The 26,152-nt window shown below is 40.6% G+C and overlaps 1 protein-coding gene across 3 annotated transcripts in view; it reads right to left on the reverse strand.

The window, feature by feature from the left end:
• Positions 1-4,076: 4,076 nt before the first annotated feature.
• The window catches only part of si:dkey-106n21.1 (solute carrier family 23 member 2), an 85,785-nt gene continuing 63,709 nt past the window's right edge, over positions 4,077-26,152 (reverse strand). For all 3 annotated transcript variants that reach the window (XM_050072488.1, XM_050072487.1, XM_050072489.1), the window contains 4 exons: positions 22,609-22,773; positions 17,464-17,572; positions 8,256-8,351; positions 4,077-8,173 (listed from right to left, as the gene is read on the reverse strand). In XM_050072488.1, coding sequence (XP_049928445.1) covers positions 7,989-8,173; positions 8,256-8,351; positions 17,464-17,572; positions 22,609-22,773 — 555 coding nt within the window. In that variant the 3' untranslated portion in view covers positions 4,077-7,988. The remainder of the gene's footprint in view (positions 8,174-8,255; positions 8,352-17,463; positions 17,573-22,608; positions 22,774-26,152) is intronic.

Raw genomic sequence — 26,152 nt, forward strand, 5'->3', positions numbered from 1 at the left:
TTAGCGACTAGCGCACATTTCCTCTACTCAAATGAAGCCAGGGACAACAGCAACATTTAACAAAGATAACATTACAAAATTTAGCTCCACTACAACTCACAAGGTTCACCAACAAAACAGCTGTCTTATACTAAACCCGTTTTCCAAACAAATACAACATGCTAATGTTATTAGCACAAACCTATGGCATTTTACATTGTATAAATTAGCCTAGTGAGTAGCAGAGATTTCCTCTGCTCATATGAAGCCAGGATAAATCACACACAAGACTTAAAATGTTATTTTGTTGAGGCTTTATTGTCTTCACAATTTATCTGTGAAATTAAAGTAAATCAAAGCTTTGTTTCCACTGAGGGAAATGGTTTCAGCTTACAGAAACAGACAGGAGGTCTGCGTCTCGCCGTGACGTGTAGTTACATTTCTAGGGAGGTGCACGTCAGGCTACGGCACAGGGTACGTTGACGCAGAGCCTACGCCAGGGGTGTCCAAAGTCCGGCCCGCGGGCCAAATGCGGCCCGTCAACCGATTTTAAAAGGCCCGCGGCTTGTTGCTAAAAATGTATTATTTGTGGCCCGCCACACGGTACTGGTTAATCAAACCAGTTCAGTTTGCAATGTTTTTGTTCACCTCACGATGGCAGCACTGTCACACAGTTTGTGGTTTGTAGACATGCAAAGAAGGACATCAGGTAGGAACCACGCAGGCGGAACTAATGTTTTAATATTTAAACAGACGGTAATCAAGGTCAGAGCATCTTTGGTAGCAGACCTAGCAGACATGGCCACAGCAAAGAAGCGAAAAGTTGACAGCGAGGGTCGCTGCTTTAAGGATTGGTGGAAAGTCAAATACTTCTTCACTGAAAGCCAAAACAGTCGTGTTTGTCACATCTGCCAAGAGACCATCGCCGTTATGAAGGAGTTCAATGTGAAGAGACATTTCGAGACTAAGCATAATTCATACCGGCAGCAAACGGGAAGAGAAAGTGAAGCAGCTCGAAGCTAGCCTAGCCTCCCAGGGGCCAAGGAGTCAAAGGAAAACATCACCAGGGCCAGTTATGAAGTGGCGATGCTTATTGCAAAACATGGAAAGCCTTTTACTGAAGGTGATTTTGTGAAAGATTGTGTGCTGAAGATGGTGGATAACATTTGCCCTGAAAAGAAGCAGGAGTTTAAAAATGTGTGCCTTGCTCGCAACACGATGGCATGGAGAATTAAAGAAATGTCCTCAGACATCAAGAGACAAGTCAGCAACAGAGGGGCGGATTTTGACTTTTTCTCCCTTGCCTGCGATGAAAGCACCGACATCACTGGCACGGCTCAGTTGCTTATTTTTTTTGCGAGGAATTGATGATAATATGAACATTACTGAAGAACTGCTTGATCTCCAGAGTCTTAAAGGCCAGACCAGAGGAGTGGATTTATTTCAGTCCCTCTCTTCAGTTGTTGATGACATGAAACTGCCATGGAGAAAACTGAGCAGGATAGCAACGGATGGCGCTCCCGCAATGGTCGAAGTGGATTAGCCTCGCTGATATGCAACAAAGTTGGTGAGCATGGGGGCAATACCATTAAACTCCACTGTATAATTCACCAGCAGGTTCTGTGTGCTAAATGTCTTAAGTTTGAACATGTTGTGAAACTGATAGTGAAAAATATAAACTTCATTCGCGCTAAAGCGCTGAAGCACCGCCACTTTCAGAAGTTTCTCCTGGACATGGAGGCAGAGTATGAAGATGTGATTTACCGCAACGATGTGAGGTGGCTCAGTTGGGGGTCTGCACCGCAACGGTTCTTCTCTCTCAGGAAGGAGATTGAACAGTTTTTGGCTGAAAAGGGGCAGCCAATGGGAGAACTATCGGATCCTGCCTGGCTGGCAGATTTGGCGTTTCTGACTGACATCACAAAGCATTTGAATGCGCTTAACATCAGCCTGCAAGGGAAAGATGGAGTGATCAGCCAACTATACGCACACATCAAGGCCTTTATGACCAAACTCCAGCTGTTCAAAAAACACCTGTCACAAAGAGAGCCCAACACCGCACACTTCCCCACACTGAGAGAGGTAATGGACCGTTTTCCACAGGAAAACTTCGGTGCGCAAGTGGGAAAATATGCAACAGGGATCGCATCTCTCTCTCTGCACAGTTTAATGGACGCTTTCAGGATTTTGCTGTCATTGAAAAGGACATGCTCCTTTTCTCGTCTCCTTTTTCTGTGGATCCCGATGATGCCCCACATCACCTGCAGCTGGAGCTCATTGAGCTGCAGTGTCATGATGAGCTGCGCAGCCGACACCAGCAGCTCTCGCTTGTGAACTTTTATCAGCAGTTGGATAAGGACAGGTTCCCCGAAATACGGGCACTTGCCAAGAAAATGCTGAGCTTGTTTGGGTCAACATACATGTGTGAACAGGCCTTCTCTGTTATGAACCTGAACAAGAACTGCTAGAGGTCCAGATTAACTGATTCCCACCTACGTGACATTTTACGCATCACAACCACAGCTCTCAAACCAGACCTGACATGTTTGCTGCGGTCGAGATCCTGGTTTCACCTAACTCATTAGTCCCGGTGAGTTGCCTGTCTCAGATGGTCATCAAATTGACTAAACTTTAAAACTGGATTCCTAGCTGCTAGTTTATAGCCTAATTGTTGAGAAATATTTGCTGTTATTGATGAGCCCTTATGAGACGTGAGATCAATGACGTGTTGTATTGTTTTTTATTGATAACTAAAGGTTTTATATTTCGTGTTGATATTTCAGTTAACAGTTCAGTGCACTTGAACTTTTGGCACTTCTAAAATTGAACTTTGAACAACTGTTTGCTTTGTATTTGAGCTTATTGAAGACCTGTGTAAGTTATGGGGTAGTTATGTTAAAGGAGGCTAATGCATACACTTCTAATTTAAATTGTAAATATTGTTATTATTGTATTATTATAAGTGATTTTATTGTGACACAATAACATTAATAATAATAATAATAATAGTAGTAGTAGTAGTAGTAGTAGAATATACACAATTTATTGTGTGGTTTTCTCTGATAAGTTTCTTATTTCATGTTGATGTTTCATGATTCATGTCAGAGTGCTGTGCCTTTGCAGATGTGCAAGAAAGGCCTTTTTTGTTATTAATTATTGATAGCCTATTGAACTATTGATTTAAGGACTAATATGGCACTGAAAATAAAATCGTTAGTCGAGTACAATCATATTTTGTGATTTTGTTGTTGTTGTTGTTTTCACATGATCTAATCTGGTCCCCATTCAAAAAAGCTTGGACACCCCTGGCCTATGTCACAGGCACAACGTCCATTCGACACAGACGCAGACGTATTAATCCGGCCTAATGTGACATTTTTTAGTCTAATATGGCTTCTGAATTTTCTGGCTGTTAACATCAGCAGTGCACCTTCAAAAATACCAATGTCCACGTGAACTAGGCCTAAATTTAACCTTCTCCTTAGCCATTATACAAACTGTGAGTGCTACTGAGAGTTCATCTGCAGAAAAATCCTCCATAGCTCTTTTTCAAATAGAACATGCTTTGCAATAATTGTCGTTGGCTCTTGACATGCTATCACAAGTCTCCAACCGCTATCAGACACAAGACGCCCAAAGGAGCGAAAGCAGACAACTGAGCCGACATAGCCTAAAGTATGTTTCAATATGATATCAACCTAAAACAATCCATAAATTTACCCACTTCTGATCAAAGGCAACAAACCCCAACTTCCATTGACACTCACCCACAGTAACTCATGGCGTAAAGAGCTTTCAGATAATATGCAGGTGGTCTAACCTCAGGAAGCTACAGTGGAAGAGTTTGTTGGGTCTTGCCCTAATTTAAGTCTTCATATATTCTCCTGCTGCAACTGGGGTGAATGAGTGACTGGTTAAACCTTTTATTTTGTTACATTTGAAATGGCAGTCAAAACAATGCCATGTGAACTGGGGTGGCGTCAATCAACCACAAGGACGTCTGAATATCCAGTTTGTGTTCCTCCTCCTAAAAAAGTGAGGTGCAGCTTCCTGTACACCACCCACTATAGAAAAGATCTTAAACTGTGAAGGCTTGTAAGTTGTTTTTTTTTAAAAAGGCTGCACATAGACGAATGAGAAAGCAAAGTCTGGAATGATGCTCACATTCTTGGTGATATCATGACTTACAGAATGGATTTGGATTTATCTCAAGCGGATGACAAAGCATATTTTCTGTTGACACACTCCCTCCATTCACTTTTATTCCTCAGCATTTATATTCATGGTGGTTCAATGGTACAAAGTGTAATCATGTTCTATAAAGATAATGGCATAATTACAACAATTTGTCCATTTATCTTTTGGATGAATGATTTCACTGGGTGTGTCGGGTACAAAGCAACAAGGTGTGCTCGCCTGTGAAGGAGCTCAGGTAGACGGGGATGTCTACAGAGTTGGGTTGTTGATAGAGATCAAATCCATCAATCACCTTGACCTTTGATGACCAAAATCTGATCGCTTCATCGAGTCCAGCAGGGCGTTTGTGCCACGTTTGAAGAAATTCCCTCAAGGCATTCTTGAGACATCACATTCAGTATTCAGTATTTAATTTTTGCTTTATATTCACAGGGGAATGAATTGTCTTTGTTTCAAACTCAAAGAGCTCAATAAATGTTACAAGATATAAACTTGCTCTTAAAATGTTATGGTTTTGTAGCGTTTTCATTCTCAAATCAAAGAGTGCAAACACAGAATCAGAGAAACCTGTTCAGATAAATACTTGCCAAAAACAAACCTAAATCTAATCTAATCTATCAAGTTGAAATAATTTTATGAAACATGATGAAAGTCTATATTAACGTCAGTATTTATTTAACAACAACCGTTCACACTTTAGCACTGATTGAACATTATAGTACAAAAATTAGTAAAATTGCATTGATATTCTTCAACGTAAACCATGTGTAAAAATTAAAAATGTACTTCTGTACAGTGACAAAACACACAATTAAATGTATAAGGGGTCGTACACATGCTGCGTTTTTAGCGCACTTAAATTCAGTGTTGTCAATGAAGATGCACAATAGGTGCACTCAAATGCCAGAGCGATGCCAATGCAGAGCGCACGAGTTCCTGAGTGTTGGGGCATGACGGCTGTGCCGTGATATAAACAGAGCACAACTTTTGGAATGCAGCGTGTGCTGCATGTCATGTGACGAGGAACGACCAATCAAAGCAGACTGATACTTTTCCCTTCATCACTAAATGGAGGGTGATAAATATGGAGGAAAAATTTATCTTTTTAGTGCATAGCTGTCAGAGCTTTACATTTGAACCATGGACAACAGGCCCACACACTGGCTATGGTTACATGATGGCTTCTCATTCAGAATGAAATAAATCTGAATCAAATCATTCGGAATTAAATATTCTTAGCGCCTTTATCGGGCTTGTTCTGCTTATATTCTTGAAGCAGCAGTACGACAACAACCTTGTTCTGCTAATGCTCCGTCTGTTGAGGAGGAGAAGGTCGAAGACGGGAGATAGAAGAACATGTTTTGGCGTATGGAAACCGGTGAGTGCAAGGAGTCCTACTGCTCTATATCAGCCCGTTGCTATGCGCGCTATATACGTCGTCGCGCCAGAAGGGCAAGGAAATGAGCATGCGCAGAAAGATCGGAATGAACTTAAAGAGGAATGAGTGTATACATGCACACAGAATTCTTTCATTCGGAATGACAAACGGAATAAACCACCCCCTTTAATCGGATTTAATTTCAATCGGAATGACCGTTTACATGACCACTTTTAATCGGAATGGCCTTTAATTCCAAATGAAAGTGGAATTAAACTGTCCATGTGAACGTACTGACTGTGGCTCAGAGGTTGAGTGGGTCGTTCACTAATCTGAAGCTGAGCGGTTCCATCCAAAGCCTGCATGTCAAAGTATACTGAACCCCAAAATGCTCCTGATGGCTGTTTCATCTGTGTGAATGGGTTACAAAACTTGGTAAGAGGTGGCACCTTGTATGGTAACCTCGGCCACCAGTGTGTGAATGGGTGAATGTGACGTAATATTGAAGCACTTTAAGTGGTCGGAAGACTAGAAAGGGGTTATACAAGTGCAGTCTATATACCAGCAAACAGCACCTGGAAGAAGATCAGCTCTGGACTCAGGATTTCAGGCAAATTGGCTATGATATGGTGCTTCTTGAGGTTGCTTAGCAACCTCAGATGCAACCTGCTACCACGCTCTTGAAAGCTGGCACAGAACAGGCACAACAGTAGCACCCAGTGCCTGACCTCACGTTTTCTAGGCAATCAAAGACGAGGCATGTGTACGGCCCCTAAAGCAGTAACCTTAATAATGTTAATTAAAACAGACGTCACATAATATACATATTTTTAATGAAAAAGCCTTCCATTAATTATCTGTTTCTGTGAGTTACTGTTTTTAATGAGGTAGTAATGAGTTACAACACGTCTGTGAACAGTGGCTTCTGTGCAGCTTCATGACACATCTATAAAATACTTACTCAGTCTTTATACCCTGATACACACTTTGGGTCTAAACTGGAACAGAGCTTCAGTTTATTGAGCATTTATCAATATATTTAGTGTCAATCGGCTGTTGAGTGAAACATTTGTGATTTTGTGCATGCTGAAAGTCTGAAAAAATCTTTGCACCTAAGAGATGTTTTAAAGAAATACTTTTTTCTTCTTCTTCAATTTAAAATATTTTGTCTTTAAAATCTCTTTCACACATTAAGGGAGTGTCTAATTAATGCCTTTGAAAGGTCTGAAGTGTATCATGCTGCTCTTCAGGCACTACGAATGTTTGCTTAACCTAGAAATGACGTGAAGAGGATTCCAACTGTAAGGAGACACAGTGCTTTAACTTTGTTGTAGAAATTAAATCATATAAATTTGAAATCAGTGTTTTACTGACAAACGTATTGAAATAGGAGTCCTAAAGAAGATATAAGGTTTAGATTTATTTACAACACTGATTCCAGAAAGGTTGGGACGCTGTTGATTTGCCAATCTTTTTTCAACCAATATTCAATTAAATACAGTACAGAGACAAAATATTTAATGTTCAAACTGATAAACTTTATCATGTATGGTACAGTACATGTATGGTGTATTATGTGTAGTAAAAGGCTGTTTGCTAATTTTCCTAAAGATGTTTTTCATGTGACAGAAGGTTATGTTCAAGGTTGTTTCATAAATGTGTATTATTGAATTTGTGCTCATTAAAAGGTGTGAAGTGTAATGAAGCACTGAATGACTGTAAAAATGTTAATTTAGTTTTTTTTTTATAGTGTAGTGTTTCACTGGAAACAAAAGAAGAATAAATAACAACAACAATCAAAAGAAACACAAATATAAAAACATTGGTATCGGCTATTATTGTTATTTTATACACTGGTATCAGTATCAGCCCATAATTTCAAAATCTGTGCATCACTCGCTCAATTAGAAAGTTAATATGTACATTTTGTTATTATGTTACAATGACATATATTATTTTATTGTTTATTCTTCTGAACAAGTGGATTTGTTATTTTTTTCAATGACTATGGATTTATATGATTATTACAACAGTACATGTTACTGAAAGCAAATTAGCAAATATTTTTTATTTTAAATAAAAAAAGGATATTTAAAACTTTTTCCAAAGCATTCCAATAATTCCAAACCATTCCCAGGCCTGGAAAACAGTTTTCTTATTTCATAACTCTTCCAGGAACACAAATTCAGCATCAAATTCAGAATGAGATTTACAAAAAACAAAGTTGATCAGTTTAAATATAAAATATCTTTGTACTGAGTTCAACTGAATATATTTAGAAAAGGATTTGCAAATCCATGTATTCTGTTTTTACTTTTGTTTTTCACAGCATCGCACCTGTTTTGGATCCGGGTTGTACCAGAACCTCGACCAGTGTTTGGCTTTTTAAGACTAATAGATGAGCATCAGTGCTGCTCTTAAAGTTAACACTTCATTAATTGGATGTACCCTGTTGGGTGGTCTTGTAAGAAGGGAGGCAGGGCAGATACTGGAAACACCTAAACCGTTTCAAAGCACCGCTGCAGAAGGGGATGTCATAGCACGACAGGTCACACATGGTTTTGTTTCCCTGTTGCACCTTGTCCCTCCAGCTTTTGATTCCCCGCTCTTTGTCAGTGCCTGAAAAAGAAAAGACACAGTTTGGTGGTAGTGGTAGCTGGTTTGATATCTTCTCGGTCTTAACACATGTATTCTGTGATACCTGGGATGGTGTTGTCCAGGATAAACCCAAAAAATCCTCCGATGAACATGTGTGTGGTGAAGAGCACGACGATCACTTGGTCCAGCTCTTTAATTCCTTCAGACAGAGAAGAGGGTAAAGAAATAGCACCCAGTGACCTGAGAAATAACAATGGGTACGTCCCAAGTCCCTTAAAATTACTGCTAACCACCTAACCTAGCCACCTTACCTAACTGTTTAGTCCCTCCCACTTAGGAAAACATTTAAGGAGTCAGGAGTTAGGAGTGAGGAGCGAGGATTGCTGATAAGAGACATGAGACGGCCTTACTCTGAAGCGTCACGTAAAGCGACGTACGTACATCCCAAGTCACATTATATTCGCTGATGTTTGTGTATGTGTTTGTGTATGTGTGTGTGCGTGGTGTTATATCACTCGAGCAGCTGCACATTTAACAGCCACGCATCACAGACAGTCCGCTGAACACCGCAACGGGTTGTGAATGAAATAAACTTAATTACAACATGACAGTCTTGCACGAAATATCATTAACGTTACTCTTTGTAGTCACGTAGGCATGTGAATTACAGCGTTTCATTGCAAAGAATACATGTAACGGGTACACTTGCGCCATCTCGTTCAAATGAGACAGACGAAGGGGGCGGGTATTTATATGTCGTGTTACCTTACTCATCGCACCTAACAGATCCCTCCTAACGCCTAACGCTAACTCCTTACTGGCAGGAATAAGAGACATGAGACGGCCTTAAAGATGGCGGAGCTCGAACGACTTCCGGTTCAAGTAAGGAGTTAGGAGTTAGCAGTATAAAATAAGAGACTTGGGACGTACCCAATGAGACAACTATAAATCTGCTATTTGCTCTGACCCGCTCAACACAGAGGTCAGAGGTCAGGTTCAAGATCTGTTTGTTAAAACTGAGAGAAATACAAGTGCCCTAAAACGACACCAACAGGGGTCTAACAGTAAATCCTCTATAACAGCCAATCCACACACAGTCCAGCTCTGCCCATCTGTTGGACTGATCTCAAACCTGTTTCTGGCTTTCTTGACAAGACGACTCATGTCTCTGTGTTGAACCAGTCATACACTCTGAATCTTAATTCCTTCCACTCAAAAGCAACACTGTCATCTTTCAAAAATATACTGGTAGACACAAAACTTTTTGTAACTGTTAAATAATCAGCAGGGCTGTAAACACTAAATGACAAACTCTACCTGACAACATGTTAACATTAATTTTAGCTTGGCAGCAAACTTAACACTACATTGAGGGTTTATTACACAGTTAACAACAAGCTTAAAAACTGTACGGGGATAAAAGCACAACACTCACCAGCAACATTCAGTGTCCGGCCTATCTGCTCCTACAAATGGGCTTTTCTGTCTTTACTGACTGACATTTCATACAGCTCGGGGAAAGACAGAAGCTGAAGGAGAGACAGTACAGCTGCCGCACAGAGAAGCTGGAGCGCTCTGACAAAAGACGCTGGTTGTGGCGCTTTTTCTCCAAGCAGCCACATCCGCTCTCTCCTTGTTTGGGAACAACTGATAAAAACGATGGCGCTCGAGAAATATAACACTTTGTGGATATTTAATTTGTGAGAGTTGTGAGAACATTTTCAATGTATTTCAATACCAACTGAGCTTTATTTCCCTGCACAGTAATGTTCAATGCAACAACTCCAGATTGTGTACAGTCACAGAAACATTTTGAGCACAAAATCATTGCCCTTTTCAGCAAACATAATTTGGAAACACGTGTAACATACAAATACTGACTAGATGTCCATGTGATGTGTAATACATTTTTGCTCTTATGCAAGTCTTTCTTCGTCTTTTTTGGCTGTCCCTGGTCTCAGGTCTCTATCCTTTCAGGCATGGGCCAGGTCAGACCTCTAATATCTTGGGCAAAAACAGTTGGGTAAATATATTTTTAAAAACTACTGAGTCCAACTGAAGTGAGATAGTTTTGGTGTCATGCACTGAGCTTTTGAGATACCCGTCTCTGAGACAGAATGGAAGAGAGGAAAGGCATTTCTGCAAGTCCCACGTTATGTCCACTGACTGAATTTTCACTTTCTAGAATGCCTGTGCATGGTAACTACCGTGTAGTCAAGGTTAGGGAAAGATGTTGGCTTTGCCGAATAAACTGTGTAGGCATGGTTAAAGTTAGATAACAAAAACACAGGTAAAAACAAAGGTAAAGTGGGAACAGTTTATAGAAGGCACAACAAGAAAGCTCACACACTCACTCTCCACTCACTACATAAATGCCACACTGCTTCCTGCATTTGCAGCAAATGTTGGACATAATTTGAGCGGTGTGAAATCCCCAGGAACAGATATAATACTTTGGGATACTGTGCTGGGTGCTCACAGTGTTAAAAAAGTGACCTTTCAGAAACAGTGTGTCACTGAGGCCACATTTAGAGTCACTTTAACACTGCCTGAATAAACCCATTCATATAAATAAAACCACTCCACTGCTGCAGCAGGGATGGCAACACAAAAGGCTGCTCAATCTAGACTTCCTGGATCGTATTTAGCCCGTTCTACACTGCCTGCTCACAGCAGGAATTTCACACCGTTATAATCACGTCTCTTTTGATTCCGTGATGCTGGTATGCGGTCTAAAATCACACATGGGAGCTGCATGATGCTGCCCTGGGTTGGTTGTGTAAAACACAAAGGGGGCATAAAGACGGGACTTCTCGGCACCATCTGTGTAAGAAGGGCTGATATCTCACCAGTACCTGCAGCAAAACGCCTACTTAACTCAGTTTTCACTGGAGCACACTTTCTAACAGTTATTATTCAATTGTGTAATCACCACAAACAAAACTGCACCCTCCTCCACTGTACCAGGGTGGTGGCTGATATCTCAGAGACAAATCTCTGAAATCTGGCCAAGTAAAATAAAACTATCTGCACGGCAGGGTACCACCAGGATTTTGTAGGTTTATGTTTCTCTGTTAACTTCTTGATCTGCCTTTGTTGATCTTAGTGTAAGTATTACTGACACGTCTGAGGTGAAGTGAATTATGAGGAATAGGTAAGACTTGAAAGTAGTTAGGCTGCCTCATGATCAACAATCATGACAGTTGATCTTGCAGAAGGCTCGAGGACTGAAATGTCGTCTGAATAAAAGGGAAATGCGTATGGAGCCAGAGTGAGCAGCACTTTCTCCGTTTCAGTTCCTTCAGCGGACACGCCCCCAGCGTCTCGGAGCAGAGAATTGTTTCACGATTTTGAATCTTAATATTATATACTCCGCAATTTTTTCAGATTTGGCCGTGTGGTTAATGACACATTTTTCTGTGGTGTGACACACTCCTTACACACATTTATTTTGCCCTACCTAGACACTTAAAAAAGTGTGCATGCACAGTTGGTGCATGCACACGAACTGGGTGTTAGTTTAACTAGATAAAACTAACATTTAAAGAGAACTGATATGATGCACTGAGCTGCCCTCAAACACCTCATAGCAGGCGTGGCAGAGTTAAAGAGAGCATTAATCCAGCACTGCAGGTCAACAGATGTCCAGATATTTGGATTTTTATCGGATGCTTGGTGGCTGAGGAGCAACCTCTGTTATCACCAGACCACCGTGGCGCTCCAATTTCCTGAGTCTGATCTGGCCCTTCTTGTGGTGACATGTGGCTCATGTGGAAACAGCCCCAATAAAGTTGTACAAAAGGAAAAGATTTTTATCAAAAATTGGGCTGACGCAGTTTGACTCCGAACAAACACACTCTTGTTCAAAGAACCCGAACCCAACACACGTCCAAACACACACGGACACACACACACACCTATCCTGCCCAGAGAGGAAGCAGTCAAAAGTTCAAGACACACGCTGAGTTGGTTTTAAGTCCCACAGCCTGTACATCTAAAGACGTCTGGAGAAGCAGCAGTGTGTTTACGACGAGCACCGATAGGCCTCCTCTTGTGCGGAGCTATCGGCTGAGTGTTGAGGCTGGGGAAAACTCTGGGGGAAAGAGTGCTTTATCTGAGCTGGGCAGATTACAGCCAGTGACATGAGGGTTAGCCAAGAGGATTGGGAGGTAAGCAGCCTAGACCTGAGAGAACCAGACAAGCCCTCATGCCCAGTGTTGAACTCTGGATTAGCACTTTCCTGGGAGACATTCGCATGACATGACTCATGGGATCAAGGTCTTATGTCTGCAGAGAGGAGCGGTCGATAGTGCCTCATAGGAGGTGGCTTCAAAGACACTCGGCAGCCATCAGCTAATAGCCCGTGATTGATCTCTGATTGGTCCTTAAATCTGATTGATCAGACTTGTGTTTGTAAAAGCTCCACATGCTCTAATTTCATCTGTTGGATTAATGTTTCATCAGCGTAATTAGCGTCTACCTGTTGCATATATGTTTGTATAGTTGTGTAAAGTGAAGAATTTCCTGGATGGCAAAACAATACTTTACAATTTTGTCTTAATATTTTCATCACTTTTCTTCCTCCCCAGTTTGCAACTGGTTTCCTACACCTACCTGACCAACCAGTTGTGACACTAATTAAGTGACAAAGACATAATCTGCCAGATTTTCACCTACAACCACTGCTGTATGTGTACACTGGAACATACAACTGACCTGGAGGTGCCACTAAACCCAGATTAAACCCAGATTAAACCCGGATTAAACCCAGATTAAACCCAGGTGGTGATGTGTGAGAATTTTGCCCTCAGTCACCTGAGTTTCTCTCATTTTCCCTCTCAAAGCTTCTTTAAAAGCTGCCGGGATAAAAATCCAGTTCACAAATAATTATTAGGGTAAAAAAAAAAGACATTACACAGTCTGTCACAATACCATTGCATTTTGATGCAATTCAGAGGCCTGCAATCGATATGAGATGATATCATATGACACAGTCGGTTAAATGTACTTCTAATTTTAAGTTAAAATAAAATTTAAAATTTAACCAGATTCTACAGGTTCTACAGATTAGACATCCAATCCCGTGTCTGTAAAGAGATAAAAATGAGTAGAACGCAGTGACGATTAATGCTATGCCTTTACTTCTTTTTAACTGTTAGCAGAAATATGAAGGTTTACCTTCATACCTAGCAACTGCTGCATGGGCTGTCGCTGTCTTACACAGGTCATCATTTCACATGATTTGGTGCAGTAGGCGACTGTATTCCCGCCGTACTGTGAGAGTTTTACACTTGATAACTGACACATTGGAGTGCAGAGAATTTTGCCCTCCGTCACCCAAGTTTCCCTCATCTTCTCCCTCTGACCCTCCTTCAGAGCTGCCAGGTTAAAAATGGAGTTCACAAATAATTATTAGAGCTGTAAATCATGATATATCGATTCACTGAACAACAATACGATATTTGACAATATTACAAAATCTGCCACAATATGATTTCAATTTGATGCAATTCAGGGGCCTGTGATCGATATGAGATGATATCATCTGATCACTTAACACAATCTGCCACAGAGGAAGTTGCTGCACCTTTTTTACTCATAGCAATAAAATAAAACACATATATAATGTAAATAACTGTAAATAGTGAAGTGCAGTTTACTTTAAATTGACTCCACTAACACGTGTAAAACAGCACATGGGATAAATTAACCTTCAGGACTTTGTGTCAAAAAAAACAAAAAACAACACCTTTCTGAGAGAAATCTTATGACTTTAACTCAAACCATCATCTTTTTCTAAACACGTCAGCACCATGTGGTTTAAAGCCCCGAAAAAAAACTTTTCCAAACAGCCATAAAACAACAACATAATTTAACAAAAGTAAAATGTTCAGCTCAGTAATAACTGTCAAGGTTCATAGACAAAACAATTTTTTTTTGCTAGTCACTCATTATTAGCTTAAGCACATTTATACCGCATAAATTAGCCGGCTAGCAAAGTTCTGCTCTACTTGTACCTATAATATATACTTTTTCTTACTCATCATTGATTTAAAGTCACTGTATCTCTCAACAGAACAGTTTGGCTGAATTTCAGCCTGCGTGCACGTTTATCAGCTAAACACTGTTAAAACAGAGGAGCTGATGCTGCTGCAAGAAGTTAGCAGAGTGAGATGCTCGGCTAGGCAGGAAACGTTACGTCGTGTTTTATCTCATAACTGCATTGTTTAAATATGGCATGTGCTTATCTGTTGACCTGTATTTTCTCCAAAATCCAAAATATGTCCACACTCCTGATTAATAATAGTTAATAATGTTATCCTCTTTTTCTTTGCTGCTTGCTGTTATTTCCCTGGCACTGTATGAGAGTGATGCAGAATTTCAAAATAAAGGCGTAACCTCAAGATGATGATATTGATCCATGGTTTCACTTCGCATTGATAAAATTGGATCGCTGATATTGAATTGATGGATACATCCAGATCGATGGACCTTTACACCCCTATGAATTATTAAAACTTTTCACACTTTAAACTTTGATGTTTGAAATAACAATTTAGTAAATAGCCCATACCAATGTTTTTTTTTTAATCTATTTTGTATTTATTGTTATTTGTTCCCCCTTTTGTGCCAAGGAAACAAAAAAAATATTCATTCTAAAAAATCACAGAACTGTTTTAAAGTCATTCAGTCTTTCACTGCGCTACATTTCAATGAGCACAAATTCAATCATACACATTTAAACGGATTAGTACAACCCTTTTTTTTACCTGAAAAACATTTTAAAAAAACTGCCTGCCTTTGAAAGCCCAAAGTAAAAAGGCTTTCATTATCATTAATAATCTCTAGCTAACAGCTAAGATTAACTACCTCTCGTCCTACCATTGTCGACACAGATTTGTTGTCCACAAAGTAGCATCATAAGGGAAACAACAGGGTGCGTTTACTGCGTCCTTTCATCCTACTGACAGGACGCCATTGGCCTCAAGCCCTGCTTTTTAGCCTGCGCTGCACTGATGTGACATGTGCCATTGGTGATTGTCATCTTGTCTGCTGATCAGCTGACGGCAGTCAACAAGGCCAATATTTACCACATTACAGATGAACAGCTGATGCATGGCGGCTGTGAGTCATAAACAAAATGCATTTTCAAATAGTTTTTAATGACCATGAACCCTTTTCTACACTCATAAATTATTAATTATTTTCTAAATCGACTGAGATCTGATTAAAAAGACCATGAAAGTAAAATCTCTCATCAGCAATACGCCCTGCAGCCCGAGTAAGGAGATAAAGTATAGCAATAAAGACGAAGTCTAGTGTTAAATATAATAAGTCAAATCATAAAAAACAACAAGTGATCCTGTGTCCATGGTGTTGTTCCTAAAGAGTCAACTTCCTCTTTTGACAATCACCAACGATCTGCACACCCCTGGTGCTGTAACTGTAGTTTCCCCTGGTAGCTGATGTCACGTATAATCAAGACAAGCCTGTTTGAATCAGCCTTACAGTCTCTGTCTCACAGGGACTGACAACACCCACATTTTTAAACTTGAAATGAACATCAGCCTTCGACCCCGACCGATAACAAGCAGAAGGTAATTTGTGAATGTGTAACAAGTGTAAAAGGTAAGCTACCATAGGGTCCAGCTGAGTGTTTATTTTATCAAGCTACCCACATGATTGGACCCATGTGGTCTGATCCGACAGCCGGACCCACGGAAATACAAACCGACTGACATTTTCATCCTTAAACTGCCTATTTGGGGTAAAACAAATAAACCAGATGAGGAGTTCACAGTCAGATAAGCTTATTGAAAAGGTTCTTCTTGTCACTATCAAATCAGGGCTAAAGACTAAATGTAACCAAGTGTTTGCCATCTGGGCCTGTGGGATTTGGGAACACCTTGGCTTTAGAAGCTTAGGCTGGCAGAACCGCTGCCATCTTTTTAAGGGTAATCTGTAAGTGGAGCAGTGGGAGCACACAGCCGCTCACTTACTGTCAGAGGACCACGTCACTCCTCTCATGAGGATTTATATTTGGGATGTGTCAACTTCTGCCACTGTTTGCTGATTCTGTTTTTGCTTTTATAAGGACAAACAAAACAGTGAGACCAAGAAGCATTTCGTAGAGTCATACTAAAAGGTCATAAAACATTTGCATAAAGAAAAAAAAAGAACACCAACAAAAAAATATTTATATGAGTAAGGGTGGGGAATACAAATTCTGATTGTTGGGCCCATTTTTCTTTCAGCATCACGCAGTCCCATCCAGTCTGGATCTGTTGGTATTTACAGCCCCCAGATAAACTCCTGCCTTGTTTACACCTGTGTCCTGGGTGATCAGATCACAGGTGGGCAGCTCTGAGTACAGGTGTGAATGCACCAAATGCGCCCTCAATGCGTTTTGAGATCCGATCACTGAGACCCCATCTGCAGGTGGTCTGAGCCTTATATGGCTCTTCCAGCAGGGTGCACGTTAATGTGTCTGAAGCCAGCCCACTCAGCTGACGTCTTTGATTATCTGAATCCCCCCTGGATAAGAACACTCTCTGCCACTGTTACACAGGTTAGACACAGCGCTGAGGGACCGTCTACAGAAACACTCTCGCAGCGTGTAGATGATGACCACCGCTCTCTGCTCCATGTTATTCACATCATCCCTACTGCTAAGGACGCAGAAGGGGAACACTACCAATCTCTCTCTTTCCCTCTTGATTCAGTCCATTAAAACTCCTGCCATTTACACACTACAACTTCTAGTTCAAAACATAACCATACACCGAAAACTGGCAAGAACCCAGCTCGATTCAAGTCTGGTAGAATGACGAGCAGATTCAGCCCAGCCCGGTCAAACCTGACGGGTCGGGTTGTGTCTTACTGGGTTCAGGCAGAGAATCAGAGCTCTAGCAGGCCAACTCTCACCAAGTGTCCCGGTGCAGAGCTCACACTCCTGCAGCAGTGGTCTCTTATGATGGTGAATGAAACTGTGTTTATTTGCATATTTAGCGGGGAAGCTATTTAGAGTGGTCACTCGAGATACATTTGGAGACACATTCTAACACCAGGTGTGAACAGGCTCCAACTGATCATATCTTATCTGTCCTCCAATGCTTTCTCCTCAGTCACTATTTTACGCTCCTTTCTGACCATCGTGACTGAACAAATCTGTGTATGTTAGAGGAAACAGTCACGGTGTGTATAGATCTTTTAATAGTTTCAGGGCCTGTTCCCATTTTAAAGGACTGAGTCAATGAAGACACGAGTACTTTGTGTGTGCATGAGTGAGTGTACGTGTCTCTGAGGATCACCTGTGTCAATGATGCCAGGATTGGAGTGAAACCACGTAGGCAACACGAGACCGCTGAAGGTGGAGAAGCCGAGGATGAGGAGGTTACGGGACGAGTTGAGGTCCACATACTGGAGAGAGACAGAGAGACAGACAGACAAACAAAGACTTTATTTTGTTGCTCTGCTTTAGCTGGGCGCCGTCTCGGTTTTGGAACTTGTGATTAGAAATAATCTGGAACCTCAAAAAAGACCTGATTTCTATTCCGGTCCAAGATTCCCCTTTATTTGTACGAGAGGTCACCTGAGGCCAGTCGGGGACAGCCCGGTCTATAAACATGTTCTGACTGATTATAAAGAAGCGTCATTTATCCAGCCCTGTTACACTAAGTGACAGTGAACGGGTTTGTCTGAGGTGAGCTGAGACTGTGAGCTTCTGTTCCAGTCGCTTTCAGCTCTAATGTCTTTTACCAAAGAAGATTTTGTTCATTATTCTTCATGAAAAACTGAAATATCATCCCGGGGTTTTCTGTCCATATTCTGAGCTAAATCTGAGCACCTTGTCATTACAAACAATTGTTTTGTATACAGTATGTACTATGGCTGTAGCTCCCACAAGGTTTTGACACCTATGACTAAGGCCCAATTTCATTTCTCCCCCTTGTCCAAACCACCTCGTTTTGAGTGCTGCTGCGTAGGGTAGGGTCAACGGTAGTGGTCACCCAGCCCTCCAGGTGGTGCTCAAATGGACTGCTTTTAGTGGCAGAACAAACTTCCCACAAGAAAACATGTAACATGGCTGCCACTGGTGCCGGCAAAGAAGCTGATTAATTTAAGTTTTCCTTTGCAAATAATAATTCAAACATCTTCAAACCCGTTAGAATATCTCAGTTTGATGTAGACGCAAAGGAATATGTAATTTGATCGCTATAATGAGTATTTTAGAAACATCAGTATTGTGTTAACAGATGTTTCAACTGTTGGTCCGTTACTTTTAACAATTTCAACGTTTAATAATTACTATTAGCAAACTAATGTTAATGCTGTTTCCTTTGCTTGTCAGTTACTTTTAGCTAACCCTATTTCAACCACTTATCAGTTACACTTAGCGAACAGTTTCCGCCATTATCCATTACTTGTCACTGTTTCAACCATTATCTGTTACTTTTAGCTAACTAGATGCTATTTCAACCGTTAGCTTTTAACAGTTATTTTTTAACAAACCGTTTAATCCATGATCCGTTACTTTTAGCTAACTGTTTTTACTGTTCATCTATTACTTTTAGCTTACTAATGATATTTCTACTGTTGATCCGTTGCGTCTAGCTGTTTTAACAATTATTCATTACTTTTAACTATCTACTAACTTACGTGTGTATCATTGTTGGTATGATGATGTAACGAGTGCCGTCCCATTTCCTAGGTTAAGATTTCAAACCCTATCCCTCATCAATTTAATTTTATTTATAAAGCCCAATATCACAAATCACAATTTGCCTCACAGGGCTTTACAGTATACAACATCCCTCTGTCCTTAGGACCCTCGCAGCAGATAAGGAAAAACTCCCCCAAAAAAACCTTTAACAGGGGAAAAAAATGGTAGAAACCTCAGGATGTCGTACAGAACAGATCAACATAATACATTAACAGTAATCATGGCTTCCTTCTGAAGGGCTAATACTCTGTTGAGGGCACTCCAAAACTTGGCGTAGAGTCGAGGGGGAGAATGTGGATTGGGCCTTAGACTCATGGGAGCTGACGTTGTTCAGTACAAACAAAATAATCATTAGAATATGGACACAAAACCCTCATATGATGTTTCATGTTTTTACCAAGACTGATGGGAAAAAAAATATTATGGGAAAAATACACTGTGTGGGTGGGTCTTATGAGTGATTAAAAGTACACAGAAAATATTTCACAACTCCCTTAAACTCCCTGCTTCTTGGAATCTAAAGAACCCCTCATCAAAATACTTGCCTGAATTACAGAAAAAATGAACAGACGTGAATTACTGAGGGGCCAAAATATTTGTTGTAACACAAAACGTGACATTTTGGTGACATTAATGTGAAACACAGTCCGTAATTGTTTTTTATAAGTTACCAACTATTTTACAATGCAAAGTCAGACAAAACATCTCATAAAATCCAACTTCCTATGTTTTAGCATTTTTAAGACTTTTGAAAGATTGATTTAGGACATTTAAATATCAGTTTAGGCTTTGATTTTAGATTAATAAAGTAAATGCCTATTAAGACTTTTTAGGGATCTGTGGGAACCCTGTAAAAGATCTGAAATATTGCGTAAGATTTAACATTGTGATATTTTAGGTATTTATTAGGTCTGTCAGCGTTAATGCATTAATCACGATGTGATAAAGGACTGTTTGTTTTTTATCAACACATTAACCGGTATCTGTCTCTCTGATGCACTCTTACTTGTGATCAAACCACTACAGCAGCTTCCACATTGATGAAAAATAAGACACTACTGTGCTCCTGAATGGATCCTTTCACTTAAAAAAAAAAAACTCCAGGATAGCTCAGTTTACAACACAAAAGTGATGGGCACCTTGTGTTGAACAGAATTATCACTAAAAGTTTGAGCTGCCACCCGCGAACTGATCACACAGGTGCAGCAAATCAGACTGATGTCAGCAGGCAGCCACATCACCAAAGCCGGCAAGGCATTACTTTGGAGTGAGCCAATCACCACAGACCTGTGGATGAAACTAAATTGAAGAAGTTAAATACGTCACTGCTAAATGAGTGGAAACTGACCGTAGACCTGGAGTCCTGTGTGCAGTGGTGTGCTCAGACTTTTTGAAGAGCAGGGACGAAAAGAAAAAAAAAGGGCACATACAGCGCGTTCTTGCCACTGAAGAGGGCACTAAGTTCCGCATGTTTTCGAGGGCGCTTTAGACATGTTTATATGTTATACAAATGGCACATTATATAGCCTTAAAACAGACTAACTAGACAGACTACTCAAGTTAGTTTGTAGTTAGGATCAGCGTCCACGAGAACTGTGTAGATTCAACTTTGAACTGTGAAGAACACACAGAGACATGGATGTATGAAGGAAATACATCCCTGGGTCCTCCCCCAGAACATTTTCAATGAAGTAGATGCCATTTCCTGTATTCTAGTGCATTTTAACACCATATTAGCACCAGATACTCCAAACTGGTTCTGTGAGATATAGTTCTGGCTCAATATAGATCAAAAAAGGGCCCAACATAAAAGTCATTACAACAGTAATGTTTCATAGTATTTCTTGGTCCTAATAGTCTTCTGGAGTTTAATGTGTTTTTTCCACCCAAGAAGGCAGCTTAGTGCGTTTTGGCTCTCAGGAGGGCACTTTAGGGTGCATTTTGGCTCCAAAGAGGGCACTTTACGGTTCGTTTTGGCTCCAAAGAGGGCACTTTAGGGTGCGTTTTGGCTCCAAAGAGGACACTTTACGGTGCGTTTTGGCTCCCAGGAGGGCACTTTAGGGTGCGTTTTGGCTCTCAGGAGGGCACTTTAGGGTGCGTTTTGGCTCCAAAGAGGACACTTTACGGTGCATTTTCGCTCCCAGGAGGGCACTTTAGGGTGCGTTTTGGCTCTCAGGAGGGCACTTTAGGGTGCATTTTGGCTCCAAAGAGGGCACTTTACGGTTCGTTTTGGCTCCAAAGAGGGCACTTTAGGATGTGTTTTGGCTGCAAAGAAGGCACGTTAGGGTTTGTTTTGGCTGCAAAGAGGGCACTTTAGCGTGCGTTTTGGCTCCAAAGAGGGCACTTTAGGGTGTGTTTTGGCTGCAAAGAAGGCACTTTAGGGTGCGTTTTGGCTCCCAGGAGGGCACTTTAGGGTGCATTTTGGCTCCCAAGAGGGCACTTTAGTGCACGTTTTGGCTCCCAGGAGGGCACTTTAGCGAGCGTTTTTCAACAATTGGGCCACAAACTACCCCACCCACCATTAGCATGTATTTGTGGGGAAAATCTGTCCAGCAAAGGACAAGTGCTTTGTCTGTGGATTTTGAGCATTAAAATGAAGCCAGTTTGTGTACTTGTGTTTGAAATGGTCTCCATTAAGACATGTTTGATGTGGGTTATATGTGTGTGTTTTGGAGGTGTAACTGCAGAGCGACGCAGAAAACACTGTATTTCACAAAATAAGCACTTTGAAGTTGTCTCCTGGTTTCACAGTCAAAATCAAAAAGTATATTTATTTGTATTCAACTGTTTTGAAGTGCAAAATAATTGAATTTTAAACATGTAATTAAAAATGCTATTAATCAGGATTAACTTGAAATGTAGCGATTAATCGTGATATAAAAACTGATTGTTTGACAGCGTAGTTTTCATCAAATGTGTCCATCAGATTTCTCCAAATATTTTTCCAGTGCGTCGTAAATGTTGTCCGTTTGCTTCCTGCCTGCTGTTAAAAGGTCAACAAATCCCTCATTACTCCTCTGTATCATAAAATACGGAAGCCTGTTCATGTTTTTCACCAGGATTGTCTTCAGCTTGATGATACAGCAAGTAACTACACAATAATGACATTTCTTTAACTAATACATAATAATAAAACTCTATCTCCTGATGTTAATAATGTAAAAGACATCTGTTGTTTGTGGGTTGTTTTAATGGGCAACAGTGCTAAAGACCTGCCCTTGCCTCCTGCTTTAATCACATACACAAATCTAGTGCCAGGAAACAGGATCACAGTTGACCTTAGTTCATACGGTTGCTTGTTGCTTGGACGGTTTCCCAACTACACTGCCAACTATAAGTGTACCACCGCCCTCAGAAGACACTCAGGGATGCATTTTGGACTCAACCTCTAGAGGGCCAGCAACTGCCATGAGGAGAAAAAATCCATACAGAGTGAGCAGTGGTGTGGTATTTAACATATGACATGCAGATGTAAATGATTTAAGAAACAGCTGAGCTCATCCTTTTAATCTCAGTTTCATATGATCAGTTTGGTATTTTGTTTTCCTATTTTTCACACCAACTTTACTAATTTATTTTTCTGTTTTGTTGGATTTTTGCAACATTTTATTTTTTGTTATTTTGGTAATTTATTAGCACTTTGAGCTACCCAAATAAAGTGTTCCTCCATTCAGGAGGTGACTTGGATAAAAGTGTCCACCAGATATATGTTAGAACATTGAAATGTGTTTACCTGGAGGTTGGATATCCCCACTGCTGCAATCATTCCAAACATAACGAGGAACATGCCCCCAATGACCGGGTCTGGGATGGTGATAAATACTGCTCCAAACTTCCCAAAGATCCCCAGGACCATCATAAGAACACCGGTCGTCTGGAGAACCAGTCGGCTGCCAACCTGGCGTAAAATGAGCACAGGATCATTCATCATTCTCACCGTGTCAGCTTTATTTTCATCACAACACTGTGATGGGAAAAAAAACCTTTGAGAAGCACTTAGAAGGACAAGGACCCTATCAATCTCTGCGATGGGTGTAAGGTAGCTGTAAACATCAGACAACAAAGAAAGTAGCGTCTCAAAAAGAATGCCCAGGTCAAACCTGCCGTAAAACACTGAGCTTAAGCAAAGGCTCTTTTCTGAACTGCTCAAAGACAGGCTGTAATTTTAACATCTCAAACTGACACCATGACTAAGTGCTTTATACTTTCTACATACCATTCTACTGAAATGCAACAAAATACATTCCAAGTCTCGAACTTCAACATGAACATTGTCAGTGTTTGCCAAGAGAAGACACAATACAGGATCTTGATATAATTTTTCTTGACAGATATATAACAAATTATTGGCAAATGTTTGGTATAAATAAACCACACATACAAATGAAGAGGGGGGTGCTAATGCACCTCAAAGACCAGCTGCCAGTAGGGATGTTCCTACGGACTCATTTCCTTTGCATTTAAACAGAAGTTTACACTTACACTAGTGGACGAGTCTGAAAGTCAGAAAACACTCATAAACAGTCACAGTTGTTCCAAAGTTAGTATAATAGCCTAGAGTTGGTTCGTGTTCTCACGGCAGCATTTACAAGAAGACCAGATCAAATGTCTGCGTCAGAAAGCTGCTCTTGATTGGTCAGAATTTCCATGTGGACTATATTGCTGTCATTGTTCATTTTAGTCAAACCATACAGTTTGAAAACGAGGCGCGGCTCCAACTAGAAAACAATGTTTTGATGCATTGGATGTGCTGAATGTGCATATTAAGGCAGTACAGGAGGAGGTGCACATTAATAATCCTCCAGGACTGTAACATGCTCATGTTTAACTCAAACAATGTGTCATGTGACTGCAGTTGGTTCAGATCCAGGTCAAAACACGTTTCCTCCACAAACCAACCGCACCAGAGTTCGTTTGTAACCAGACCGAGACCACCTCTTCAAGAAGGTCTCAGTCCGGTTGTTTTGGTGCACACCTGAGTGTGATTGCTGTGTTCACACCTGCCCAAAGGAACCGCACTAAGGGGGCAAACAAACTTGAGTTTGATTGAACTGAACCAAACAGGGCAGGTGTGAAAGCACCCTTAGTGTTTCGATTGAGAGACCTCGCAGCCGAAATTACACACTGGGATTAAAACTAGCTCAGAAGACACAGATCACAGATACGATTTTTCCTTTGTCTGTTTCTTTTCTTTACACTGTCAGCTAAAATACTTTTTAAAACTGTCCATAAAGGGTTGGACACGCTGCTGACCAGAGTTAAGATTTCTTTGTCTATTTATAGTTTTATTTATTGACATTATTTTGATTCTGATTGTTTGAATCTATCTGAATAAACTGTCAGAATAACTTAAACCTCAATTAACCTTTAACTTATACTCAGGAGCAAAAATCAGGCTTTAAACTTGAAAGAAAAAATGATCTGATGCTTATTGTGATAATTATCATTAGACAGATATCAAAACTTTTATCATGATAACACTTTCGTCCGTACTGCCCGGCCCTATTATTCATTCTTCTGTTTGTACAGTTCTTTCCGTTTTATCGGAATGTAAAGATGACAGTTTATTATCTAACAACATGTCAGGGGAGTTTTGCAGAATGTCGAGAAATAGGATTAAAAGCACAAATCTTGGTGTAACTCATTATAAACTAGATGAAATTTATCAGCATCCATATCAACAATTCATCTCAGGCCACGTATCAAAAAAAAAAAAAAAAAAAAAAAAAAAAAAAAAAGGCTTGTAAAGGAGTTGAAATCGAAGCATGCGTCTTCTCCTCTTTCAGTTATATGACCATCATTAAAAGTGTTAGTCCCTCAGCAGCTCAACAATGAGACTCACAAACAACTGCAGCACACAATCGACAAATCACCCAAAATTACAGGTGTACCTATGACAGCATGATCAAAAGTTAGGGCTAAATTACATCTGACCCTTCGAACTCAGTCACTGTCCCCGAGGGGGTGTTACAGGTTCCAGTCCACCCAAAACGAGATGATATCAGCCATGATATACACGCGATGCTGCTTCTGTAAATTATTTTTATTTATTTATTTCTCCTTTATGTTACCTGCATGCTCGAGTTATTTATCTCTCTGAGTCCCTGCCACAACGGCAGCACTAAAATGTGACATCAACCATCAGTCACTGAGGGAAGACGAGTTAGAAAACAACACAACGCTGAATACACAAGTTGAAACTAAACTAAACTAAATACTGTTTCAAAGAAATACTTAGAAGGAGCACTTCCTGGACTCAAACAGTTGTTCTTTGGACAAAGAAACAAATACAGTCACAAATCACAAGGAAACTCCAGGGTACTCTCTTTTAAACAGTTAAACTGCCCCCAAGTACAAGTTCGAGGTCTTTGTACTTCACTTGAGTGTATCCATTTTATACTACATTCAGAAGCCAATATATGTTTTAATCCACTACATTTATTTGACAATATTAGTTACTTTGCAGATTCAGATGAAGATAAACTTAGAAAATACACTTAATTAATCCCGAGGGGAAATTCTGTCGTCATGCACACAGGTCCAGAGTACACACACACATACACAAACAGGATCTAAACATGCATTAAATGTAGGCTGACCAAACGTCCTCTTTTGCCCGGACATGTCCACTTTTCACGTCCCGTCCGGGGCATCCGGGGGGGTTTTATAAACTGATGATAATGTCCGGTTTTCCGTGTGTTTGTGTGTGTGTGTGTGTTAGAGCGCGGCACGGGCCGCATATTTCTGCCGAACCCGAACCGAGCCCGACATTATTTAATGACCAAAGCACTGAGTTTGTGTCACACAGTTGTTAACGGTTACAGGCTATTTAACAGGCCGGGTGTGCTCAGTGGAGAGTGAGACCTCCGTGTTTGAGACGGGAGCGGGAGGCGGGAGGTCCGATGCTTCCAGCGAGAGGAGAGGGAGACATAAAACAAAATAAGATAAAATAGGAAAAACCTGTCTCCCTCTTTTATTTTATTTTCAGCGTTTAATCAAGGCGGAGGCGGGCGGCTGGAGGTCCGAGACTTCCAGAGAGGAGAGAGGTTGAAATAAACAGCCAATGTGTGTCTGTGTGTGTTATGTTCAGGTGTTGTCACGTAAATAACAGTGCCCAAGTAATAAACAGGACAGACAATAGGATTTTATTTATTTTTACACTACATTTTTACTGAAAGCTGACCGAATCCGACCTGAGCCCGAATACAATTTATATAGCTATAACGGGTCGGCCCGGGTTTGGTCAAAAATGTAGCTCTACATTTTTGACCAAACCC

Source organism: Epinephelus moara, chromosome 20 (assembly GCF_006386435.1).
Source record: "Epinephelus moara isolate mb chromosome 20, YSFRI_EMoa_1.0, whole genome shotgun sequence".
Taxonomy (NCBI): domain Eukaryota; kingdom Metazoa; phylum Chordata; class Actinopteri; order Perciformes; family Serranidae; genus Epinephelus; species Epinephelus moara.